Source organism: Centropristis striata, chromosome 2 (assembly GCF_030273125.1).
Source record: "Centropristis striata isolate RG_2023a ecotype Rhode Island chromosome 2, C.striata_1.0, whole genome shotgun sequence".
In the NCBI taxonomy this organism is placed as follows: Eukaryota; Metazoa; Chordata; class Actinopteri; order Perciformes; family Serranidae; genus Centropristis; species Centropristis striata.
The window spans coordinates 12,849,695-12,862,381 of NC_081518.1; the positions used below are offsets into that span (position 1 = coordinate 12,849,695).

The following is a 12,687-nucleotide window of genomic DNA, read 5'->3' on the forward strand; positions in this document are numbered from 1 at the left end:
TCACACTCACACACCATCTCCACAAGAGCTCACATGCCTCACAGCTTCAGCATAAGCTGATAATTTACAGGCAGTCTCAAACCTCTACCTTACTTCACCCGTGGAAGAGAGCAGTGAAAATGTCAGGAGTTTAGTTAGGGCTACAACACCTGCATCTCACGCATACACCGGCTTCTGCTCCAATAGCTCCCCAAGGGTGGCTCATGAGCACTCAGCTTTTATTGCTGTGATGACTGCTCATGATTTTTACGCCAGAGGACAGCATGAGAAGAAAAACAACTCCATTCACCCATCCCTATGCTCGCTGCTGCAGCATTTTCGACATGTTGTTAAAGGTTGTAGGTTCTTCACTGGGGACCAGAACAGAGATTAGCAACTGGCTTGACTTGAAGTGGATTTAACAAGGTCACGATGTCTTTTTGCTGTTTCATCAGACCTTCTTAAAAAAACATTACCCTTTCTCATAATTAAAAAACAATCGTAGTATTGGGTACTTGCTAGATTTTTCCCCAGACTTGCTAATGGGGATTTGTGGGATAAAAATGTCCAAATAATTGCATGTGTTGTCTTTGTCAGGCAGAATTAATACCCGTAGTTTTAAGCCAGGGGATCACTGGCTGCATTTGATGAAGCAACGATCAGGGCACCCAGAGATCTCTCATCTATTACAGTCCATCACAGCTCAAAGGCAAATGCTCACAATCAAAGTCTAAAGCCTTTGCTGATCTGCAGTAGCAGCAAAAAGCTGGACAGCCAAACACCCTGGGACCTCAGGAGTTCAACACTGTGAAGTTGCTCGTCCTGTTAGTCTGTGAAGCTGTCAGCAGTATCATGTAGGACTTGTCAGCCAGAGATCATTAAACTCTTAGTCAGATGGGATTTACTGGCAGATTGTGATTTGTTTAATACTGTACTTTTTGTTCATTACACACAATGTAACCATCTTGGAATTGTTTAATAAAATAGCATTTGTTTCCCTCTAACAGTGACTATCATGCCGTTAATCTTGTACCAATTACAACAGAATGAATTGTTTACGTAGGGATGAGGTAATCAAATGGCCCTAACTCACTTTACATTCTTCCTGATCATGTAAAGAGAGGAGAAAAAAAAAAATCAAGCACTCTTCAGCTTCCTGAGGCGGGACACTGAGAGCATGTTAACTGAAAAGCTTCTTTTGTTTTTCAGTTTCTTTTTCCGTAATCTGTCAAGCATGGAAGACTTTTATCCTCCATCAGGATTGTCTTTCACCTCCTTTCCAGTTACATCTGTCTTTTTTTTAATATATTTTATGTCAGTGTAGTTTTCCTTCCAGATCAAAACGGTGTTATTACCAGAGGGATTACATCTATGAAACACTTCCCGAGTTGAGCAGATAACAAGTGGATTACACAAAGGTCCAGCCACATCTTATAAACCATCCTCATACCTAAACGATAAAAATAAAAATGATGTTCCAAAGCCTTTATAGATCTTCCACCTCTGTGGTTAATGTCTGAAAACTACTTAAAGGTTAGATTGTGAAAAATGGTGAAAGATTGTGGTTAAGGTTAGGGGTAAAAATGCCTTTTTGGTCAATAAAAATCTATATATATATGTGATTAATAGTGATTAATTCTTACACGTTGTACTCTCAGCTATCCACTCCACAGCTTACGTGGTCGTACAACACACCACACAACTCCTGTCTTTGCTTCTGAGTGAGGACAGTCATTATTCGAACAACTGAAGAGGTTTCTTGTCAGGAAAACCGAGCTGTTGAATAAACAACAAGTGATGCACTTGTTTTTCTTGTGAGTACAGACTCCTAATAGATGTAAGTGAATTTGGGTCAAAATGCACCAGAGACAATGTAGCTACTGTCTGAGCAACTAGCTAAACGTTGTTTGTTTGCCTTGTAATTAACTCATGCATAAGCAGCAGATGGGATTTACAAACATCCTCATTTGTGGGAACACAGTAAGAAGGACATTAATAACAATGTTCATCTGAATTGTTTTTGTCAACTTGGTTAACGGGACATAAAATAAAAGATTATTAGTCTGAGTTTATGAGATCTATTGCCTAAACAGGGATTAGATTGAAAACAGCCCTGCATTAAAACAGCATATTCTAATGAATGGGTTTGTATGATTTCCAGCAAAATGACACATTGTTGACACATGACCATTGTTATACCTTACGTCTCAACCACTGTAATGCTGTAAAATGGTTAGTTTTACCCACCACAACCACTTCCTTATGTTTAGGCACCAAAAGCAGCATCCTAAGGTTGGGGAAAAAAGAACAGTTTCGGGCTTAAAAAAACACAATTTAAAGACATAACTTCAAACAACGGGACAAAATTTTGTGGAAAACCTATGAATTCCTATACCTAACCCCTACGAAAACATTGGTCAATACAGCTGCAACAGTAGAGCCAGGTTCAACTTTATTGCCAGACTGTGCAGCATTTTTTTTTGCCTGTGCCCCCTGTGCTGTGTTGCCAGGTCCCATTGGTTAAAACAGTCGTAGACTGTATAAAAGTACTGAATGTAGTCATAGTGACGTCACCCACTGGTTTGGGTTTTGAAGCCACAAATTTGTCATTTTGACCTTTGCCATATTGATATTTTTGAAGCCAAAGGTGACCTTATTTGGGTGAGAGGGTGGAGCTAGGGAGAAGTGTCTTTTAGTGTAACTAAATGCTGAAGAAGACATTTTTAGACAACCAAAATGTTTTTAAAAATACATAAGACAAGCAGGGTCGTTTTCCAAATTACTTTCATAGAAGAAAACTTATTTTAGTACCCAGTGGAGTCGCCCCCTGCTGGCCACTAGAAACAATGCAGGTTTAAGGCACTTAATTTGACCTGAAGATAGCAGCCTATCACTGTCTCAGCATTTGTGTTCCAGAGTCCATACCAATTATTTGCAACTGCCTGCTTTTAGTTCTGTCCTGGAATCTGAATAACATGTTTTCCCCCATAAACGGTATTAAATGTAACTTGGCACAATTTAGTATAGATAAACAACATTATAAAAGGAAGCAATGACCCCAGTTTAGACTGCTTTTAACTTTCTTATTAAAAGCCAACACTCCTTTATAGACATGCCTGGTTTAGGTCAGGTTTGAAATGGGCTCAGGCCAGAATACCCTGCTCTGTCGCTACCTTGCTTTGAGAAGATTAGCCTCCGTGTTTTGAGCTCTTTCAACTGTGTCTTCAGTGAGTTTTGCTGTAATAAACCAGGCGTGATATTTGCAAGACGCCTTGCCAAATATATCACTGTCTGAAAAGTGAACTTTCAACAGTGTGGGATAGTGTGTCCTTGCTCTTTTTAAATGTTGCTGAGTTTTATCTGCTATTTTTAATTTATTGCATTGAGAAATGCAGCAAATTGTCAGATTTTTCTTTAGTTGAATTTTCTTGCTTGCAAAGTCTCTCTTTCTCTTCTTTAAATGAAATATTCATCTTTAGTTACTAGTAGACCTCAACGTTCAACCTTTAGAGCTGGTTTCAACCATGTGGTAAATGAACACATGTCTATTTATGTGTGGATGAGAAATAGAGATATAGAGAGTGATAAATCCTGAATCAAAACATTCATAGTTTTTGATTCACAAACATACTGCATCTTGTAACCCGTGACATTCACTCCTCTCCCAGCATGCTAGATGTCAATTACGTTCAGGAAATGGAACATGGCATTAGACGAATCGTCTCGTAGTGAGTATGAGGCATTAGGATACTCTCCATGCTGAAGTGCTTAAGTCTAAGTCTATCCACCTTGAGCCTGAGCTCCACACAGGCAAAGAATCACTATAAAAAGAACCAATTATTTATAGTTGGTTCCCTGACAAGGCCGGTCCTACTTATTTTTCAGGGTGTCTCCAGACCCTCTCCCTCGCATTTTTAACATTGTCAGAGCTCCCATCAGCCCAGTCTTTTATCACAGCACTAAGCTTTTATTCCTCTAAATATCAATGGTAGTTTTTATTATGTGGCAATAGTTTATGTCTGCGAGACAACAGCAAAAAGAGAGATTATTTTCTTTCCTTTTGTTGTGGAATGTAAATGATTCAGTTGTGTATCATAGAAGTATGTTCACATACACACTACACATCTCAAAAAGCACAACTTAAATCCTGCATTTAGCTTTAACCGTTTTACCTCTAGGCCTTAATTTACAGGGAGGCTATTCTTCATCTTCTACAACTTTCACTCCCTCAACATTTGCTTTTAAAGCGCTCCTGAAGCACTCTTTCCTATTTAGTAAGAGTCGTCTCAGACATTAACTTTGTTCAAGAGGCCACTAGCTCTATAATTTGACTCTGCAATGCTCTAGGACATTGCTATCGTCCAATTAATGCACATTAATTGAGCTGACCTTTTGTAGTGTGTAGTTTAAGGTGGGATATTGAAATGAACTTGGGGAATAATGATTTTTCCTCCCCCTGCCTCTGTCATCTGAGGACCTGACTCTGTCATCACTGTTATAGTGAATTCTTTGAGCAGTGAGATGTAATTAGTGTGGAGGAGGAGACCTCAGTATGTGTATTGATTTCTCAATGGTTTGGTGAAAATGCCAGAAGAACACAGAGGACATGAAAACAAGGCTCCCAACTGATTCATCCAGGATCATGTCTCCCTGTTTGATGACTTCATTCATATACAATTATGCTGCCAGCAAACCTTAAAATTAAACAGGAATTTGTGCAAATGGTGGTGGCAGTAACCTTTTATAAAAGTGAAAATGTTTGTTAAGACTGGATTGAGAAATATCAATATACAACTTAATTGTTGGTAACGGTGTAAACTTTTCAAAATGGTAATGGCCAGAGGATGTAAGGGACCTGCAATTACCATGCAGCTCTAAATTTGTTTCAACACTGCATATACGGACTATGAAAAGTCTGGCACATAACTCCCCTATAACAGTTTTTAAATAGAGACAGATCACAGCACATCGTACTATGAAAACCACTCCCTCTGGAGGGGAAAACAATTGGTGCCACAATATACACATAACAGCTGACAAAATGCTTGTATCTATTTAAAACCATTAGAATTGAGCATGTCAAAGGATCATCGTAGCACCAGAGACGACAAGCCGGCTGAAAGAAAGCTATTATTAGCCAAGTGTTAACAAACTAAGGCACTTGCAACCATGAGTAGATTTCTGATTTATCCACATTCTATTATGACAAGGTAGATATTCTCATAAATGCTGTACAGAACAGAAATAAAGCTAGCCTAAAACTAACATTTAGATTAATGACTTGATGACAAAATGCTTGTTGCACATGTACCGTGCACACTGAGTGTCAGGATCCTGCAGTTTTCACATTCTCACTGCTGATGCCTCAAGTATTATTGCCTAAATGCACTTTTGTGTTCTTAAAGACTCAGTTTTTTTTCTCCGTTTGGCAGCATATACAAACTTAGTAATGGGTTCACCCTGATTGTAGTGTATTCTACCACACAGCAGCTTTTAGACATTTTACTGACAAGGAGGCACCTTCAGCCAATACAGAGTGGAGAGCGATAGATTGCTTTGCCATCAGGTGTTGGCAGGACTTAATTATACTCTGCCTCTATTATTTTTACACTTTTTGTAAGGCCTAAAGAAACAATATATCATTTATTAATTAGCAAGCTTTTAGATTAACTGATTTTACTACTAGATTTTACTACCTTTGGATGGAGCTCTTTCCCTGTCCCTGTTTTTAAGCTGCTAAGCTAACATGCTTGAACTACTCCTTTAATTGCATTGAACCCTGATGCGGGATAGAAGAGTTTCTGAATTGCAATGAGGATCATAAGTGACTTAATGAGTCCAAAAACAAGATGTAAAAAATGATGAACGAGTAGAACAACTGACTAGTTGTGGACTATGGTTTGTTTGTTGGGAAGTAAAGGAGAGCACAATCTAGAGCGTATTTTTGGTCACAAACCTGCCACTTTTTATATATGAGCAATTTTTGTTGCATGAGTGTACAGTCTTAATTATCAACGGACTGTCCTTTACTAACTATGTCCTCATGTGTGTCTGACTCATCTACAGACTTTTCACCAGACAAAAGTGAGCAAAAATGTGTGTTTGACACAAATTACAACCTGTCATCTATTTAGGGAAAGTTGTTCCAAGCAGCACACTTTTGTGTTTATGAAGTGTTTTATGTGAGAATCACTGGATAAAATTTGTACTGTAGACTGCTGCATAGCAGTGTTATTTACCATACAAACCATATATATATATATATATAATGTTTTTGGTTGGTATGGTATTAAATTTAGGCACAATACAGGATGAATAAATTCCCATCCTTGTTATATTTACCACCATCTTGACAGTAAGGCATGTCAATTGAGTTAGATACAACTCTTCTTTGTTTGGGAGATAAGAGGGAGACTTTCCTATTTTTTTTTCAAACCTCATGTAAACCAGAAACCATGTTTTCAGTCATGAAGGTACTACAGATAAGAGATTTTACCCGGCTAGATTTCTCCTGTAGAACGCTGCTGTCTTGTTCATGTGTATGGATTTCTAATCAGCATTTGAAATGCACACGTGCTTGACAAAGACTTCAAACGGTGCTCACTTTGACATAAATGCTGCAGGATGAAAGGAAATATAATTTCTTTCAAAATAATTTTATTTAATGTCTGACTCAAACTGACACTGATACTAAGTGGCCTAGACGTCTAGATAGGTTGTTTCCACTGCTAAACATTCGACCATTTGTGAAATTCAGACCTATTGTTTCTGACAGCACAGACTGCACACACAGCCTGTCCTTCTAACTGCACTGTCGGTTCAAATGCTGCATCAATAAAAAGTGTTTTGTAAAGTCACGGCTCACAGTCAGGGGTGGAGGAGAAGTCTGATGTGCTGCATTTAAAGGCAGAAACCTGGTAAAAATAACATGAAAATGTACTCAATGTAATATGAAAGTTGCACAAGACTGAATTTACTTCACTGCATTTAGATTTTCACCTTTTTCACATTATCCTTTTTTCTCCAATAATCTCAAATAAGTAGGATATGATTAGTCAATACTGTTTAATGGGCTTCAAAAAAGATAGACTGTACGGTCCACAGTGCTCAGACTTGTAGTTTACATGTAAATTGACCGTTTCTCAACAAATGATTGATCGTAAAATGCTTCTAACGTACCCCTTGTGTTTGTGTCATGCAGGCGAGTTGTGACCATGCGCTGCCTGGCTGCTCGGGTGAACTACAAGACCCTCATCGTTATATGCGCCCTCTTCACGCTCATCACTGTGCTGCTGTGGAACCGCTGCTCCAGTGACACCTCCCTGCGCTTCCTGCCCCGTGCGGCTTTGGTGGTGCCAAGCCCAAAGGTGGGGGATGCTAGCATCAGCAGCCAGCAGCACCCTCCACAACCTCCGGAGCCCCCGCCTGTTGCCGGGGTCGTCACAGGGATCAAGTATGAAGAAATCGACTGCCTGATCAATGATGAAAATACAATCAAAGGCCGACGAGATGGCGGGGAGATCTACCTGCCCTTCAGCTGGATGGAGAAATACTTTGAGGTGTACGGCAAAGTGGTGCAGTACGACGGCTACGAGCGGTTTGAGTTCCAGCACAGCTATTCAAAGGTCTACACGCAGCGTGAGCCCTACCACCCCGATGGGGTCTTCATGTCATTTGAGGGATACAATGTGGAGGTCCGCGATCGTGTGAAGTGCATCAGTGGAGTGGAAGGTAAGACTTTCAGATCTTTAATTTTCACATAGTGATGCTTACAGTTTGAGTCACTATGCATCTTAGTATGAATATCAACACTAATTTTAAATGTAGCATAAGCTTTTGGTTGCTTATATTTTGAGTAATCAAGTTGCTCTGCAGTTTTACACAGTTTTTACATTGAAAATATGAAATAAATAGATAAGAATAAAAGCTTTATTGTAGTAACCTAACAAAATTGTAATCTTTTACATTGTTTCAATGGTCAAACAATTATTTGCCTCTAAAACAAATGTTATGTAATGTTATGTTAAAATGTGGTTGCCAAGTTTCTCAAAATGGTTGAGTCTTAAATAGTTTTTAGTACCTTGTACTGTCAGTGTAGATAGTAGAGAAACAAATCTGAATGTCTTAGTGCTTTTGAGTCCATGCTTTTTTAAAAGCAATGTCAAATGTGCGTAGCTACTATCAACAGCCTCATCTCACACTTACACAAAAAATGCCATCGGAATCACTTTATTGCATGCAAAAGGTAACAGGATGTGGAAAATGTCCAAATGAAGTTAATACTCCAGTCATAGGACAACATTTTTAACATTTTTGCCAAATTATTTCTCACATTGTGTCACTTCTGTGCACATGTAATAAATACATTGTTTTTGCATTTTTTCTTATAATAACACAAGATGCAGAACACAAAATATTTAACATTCATATAAAAAGTAAATTAACAAAGTAAACATGGAAAATATTGAAACTAGTATATTTGTCATTACAATTTACATTTATCTAATTTTTCCCTTCATGGTGCCCAAAGCTTTATCAACAGTGTCTTTTATTTTAAACTTTGAATGATTTTGACATGTTTTCTATGCAAACATGATGAAAACATATGATTTACTTAAAGAGGTTTGTTCCAAACTAGACTGCAAAACCTTTCCATGAACAAGATGATCATGTGAGCGCAGATTTCAAACGTTATTATCATAATAATCAGACAAAGATATCTACAGAAGCACATTAATGTAATGTCAATGGTCTCTTGCAGATAGGCAGTTCATTGTCTTGACTTTGATGCTTTTTTTAGGTGTTTAATAATACCTATGTCCCTGAGAAATATATGATTTACTTAATGAGGTCTATTTCAGCTAAGTGATGCATCTTAAATGGTCTATTTTATCTGTGAGGAAGTGAATCAAGACTTGATTAACAGGATAGATCAAATTTCAAAAGCACCTACTCAATCTCTGCCACCTGTTCCCAAATGCTATTAGCCTTTATTTAACACTACAAGCGTGATTTATGTGAAGTCAATTTAAAAATGTATCTTTTCTTCACTGAGACACACTCGGCATTTCTCTAGATATCTTGTTGGATGTCTGTTAAGTGAGTGTTTCCTTCCCTGCTCCTCCACACTTTGAGTCCATCTTTAAAGTTGTTTTCCTTTCAACATCCCTTTTAAAATAATTACCAAGAAGGATCAATAGCTCATTTTAAAAGGCTATTAGTTCAAAGCACTTTGTCATCAATATAATTCCCCGATCGCTTGAAGAAGTAACCCTGTAAACTTGCCTGAAATTACAAAATAGATATTCATTATGCTTCTTTTATTGTCAAAAAGCTAGAGCCACCAGAAGAAAAGAAACACTATCACACCAGGAACCCAAAACAGGGTTTGTGCAAAGTCTTCAAAGTTTGGAAAACGCTTGAATTTGATTTAATTTAAAAAAAATTAAAAAATAAAAATAGATTTTCAGCAGTCTATTGGTGTGTTCATATTTGTTTGTTCTCCTGGAGCCTCACACTAGAAGCAGAGCAGAGTGGACGAGAACTACAGTTATCTGCTTTCAGACTGTGCACACATCCTCTGATCTTTGACATTGTGCGTGCATTATTAAGGGTAGCTTGCTAAATATCACACCTGCTCATCATCTACTAGAGAACATAAGGATTTTAAAATCACTTTAGCAATATGCCAGGCTGACTGATGAAAAAGATAATTAAAAATGACTCAGATAAGTCCTCTTTTGATCCCTGACTCATGAATTGGCAAGCATGTAATGATCAAAACATACAATTAAAGTTAATTTGAACAGCTGATAAACACAAAGTGACAATATTAATTGATTGCAGTGGGTATAAAGGAATTCTTCATTACTGTCGAACTTTAAAATGCGATTAAGACTTTGAGAGTCTGGATATTTTTGGTTGGTACCTTTTTAAAAGTGCTTGAATTTCACTCTTGAAAAGCTGCAAGAACCCTGTTTAAATATAGTAATTTTCTTAAGTGACCTGAAATATTCCTAACATGTTCCAACATGTCAGTCTTATAAGTGAAAATAACAGAAGTAGGAGATTCATAGTTATTCCGCCACTTTAGTCCTTTTCCACTGAAGATGCAGGCTTTTGTTTTGGTCCGGAGATGTAATCAAAGGTGATATATTCACTGGCAAAGTGTCAGTTCCTGAGGTTAGCTTGATGAGGAATGATGGCCAGTGTCTGCAAGAGCAATTTGCCAGCAGTAAATAGGTATTTTTCCTGAGATGGATTGTGCAATTTCCCCACATTGGCTTTTGTGACACAAATCTGCTTTTCTGTCCATCACACAAACAGAACAACACACAAAGTAGTTTGTTTGTTTTTTATAGTAAAATCTGCAAGAAGGGTGTGTTTCATTCTGTTAAGCACTCTTTCGGAGGCTGTAATGCTCGCACGGATGCAGAGAATACTGAATTATGAGGCTGGTCAGAAAGCCTGACAGCACATTTGGACATTTAGTTCCAGTGAGTTTAGCTGATTTTCAATAAATTGCATTGTTTTTATTTTTGTACTTCTCATTACTTTGCAATGTGAACTGTAGTCCCACTTTTGGACCAAGTGCAACACATGTATGGGAGGGAACATATATAGAAGGAAATGGGTCAGATGGGAATCCAGCCAAATCTGTTAGTACCTCTGGGCTGAGCAGCGGGACGCCAAGTTATTCTCACCCTCTCATTTCCTGCCGTTTCTTTTAGTACAAAATAGAGGAAACGCATCCACACTTCTTTAACCACACACACACACACACACACACACACACACACACACACACACACACACACACACAATTTAACAAGGTCCATTAATTAAGCCCAAGGCTCCTTGCTATTTAACACTCCACACGCTCAAGCATACACATCTCTCTTCAACTTAGCATATTTTTATAGGTGAAAATAGCAGTTCATTAATTAGCCTGTCACAGTCCAAGTTACCACAGAGCTGAAACAAGGTCATGGGAGCATTTTACTCCCAACACACCCCGGCTACCCATGGAAAAGTTACTTAACACGACCCTCAACAATATTCATTAAATGTCGTGATAGCTGTGTTACATCACTCTTCGCCTGGGCTCTATTCTGTAGGGATGTAACTTGTGTCAAAGAGAGTCAAAGCTCAAGCAGTCACTCTCTTCTTTAAACCTTGACAATGTTGGGATGAAGAAAAGATCTTTCAATTGAGAGCATTTCAGATAAATTAGTCTGAAATTCCCAGCCAGTCTTTGAATAGAAAAAATGCTCTCAAGGTTTTTTTATTATTAGATAGTCATAAAAGTGCTGCACTTTTATGTGCCATTACTTGTCACATCTCCTGTAGGGCTCGTGGTTTTATAGTAGAGGGTTAGAAATTGAAGTCTTGTTGCAGCAGAGACTCCATCAGACAAAGAACAACAGTTGAGAATAATGAAACTCTAGCAGCCAGAGCACTATCATTAGTGGAAGTAGTTAATCCTCTCTAACAGCACCCTCTTAAATCACTTTCTCGTTTTTTGTGTCTCTAGCTTTTTATTTGAACCGTCTTTATCTCTACTCCCTGTTCTATTGAAGAACGGCGTCTCTTAAACATTTGCACAAACACAGACACACACACTGGTGAAGCTCGTCTGCTAATCTTTTAAGTGCTTGATAAAACACAGAAACTCTAAATTACACTCTTGGTGCAAACACATGCATGACGTGTGATCTCTCCTAACCTCACACCTGTGCACACTCAACCTGCTAAGATGGATGCGGCGCTTCCTAGTGAAAGCAGAGGAGGACTCAGACGAATAGTCTGTGAATCCAGGACACGGTTGCAAACTGTTGTGGTTACAGCTAGGTCACAATGGCAAAACCACAACCTAATTTAAGCAGACAACATTTGGGTTCCAGTTCAACCTGTGTCATGTCAAATAATACTGTGTCAGTGTGCAGACATTATTCTTTTCCTCTGGGCTGTTTTCCAGTAGGCATGCACCCACAAAACATGTGGTATTTCGTATAATTACTAAGGTTTTTCCGTTAGAAAAACTGGTCCTGGAAGATTCAATGCCACTGATAAACAGGAGTAATTGCAGTCAAAACATTTTCTGTGTTTATTAAAAACAATTGATAGGCCAACTATATGAAGAATGAACCCATCGAGGCATGTTGATTTATTTAAATCAAATGTATTTATTTTGTTTATATATTATATTCCAGATTTTTTTTAAAAGTCTGGTCAGTAGACTCTCATGCATAATAACAAGACAAAGAATATATAAATACAACTACATGTACTAGCCTACATATTCTCACATAAAATAAAGTAGAATAAAAACTATTTGAAAACAAACCAAAAAAAACAAACAAAAAATCCATAACTCAAGACACTTCAATTCTTGCATTTTTTTCACAGCAGTGAAGCATGTAGTTCAAAGGGTATCATTTTCAACAAACATTAAGACCGAAGAGATTTAAATATCTAGTACTTCAACAGATCTTCCCAGTAAAAAACCTGTAATTATCCCACAACGGAAACCCTAATGATTACACTCATTCTGGGGCTGGGTTACAGCCAACTGCTGCTGTGCTCAATACCTATGTTCTGTGAAACACTTACGAGCCAAAAGTGGTGTATCCAGTTAAATAAATGACTGTGTTGTTTTCGTGTTTCATGATGTACCCAGCTGCATCACCAAGCGATCATGCAAAAGCT

At 38.1% G+C, this 12,687-nt stretch overlaps 1 protein-coding gene across 1 annotated transcript in view; it reads left to right on the top strand.

Moving 5' to 3' along the window:
* The window catches only part of glceb (glucuronic acid epimerase b), a 63,966-nt gene that overhangs the window by 32,624 nt on the left and 18,655 nt on the right, over positions 1 to 12,687 (top strand). Inside the window, exon 3 of the mRNA XM_059347046.1 lies at positions 7,181 to 7,710. Within this exon, the coding sequence (XP_059203029.1) occupies positions 7,194 to 7,710 (517 nt within the window). The 5' untranslated portion in view covers positions 7,181 to 7,193. The remainder of the gene's footprint in view (positions 1 to 7,180; positions 7,711 to 12,687) is intronic.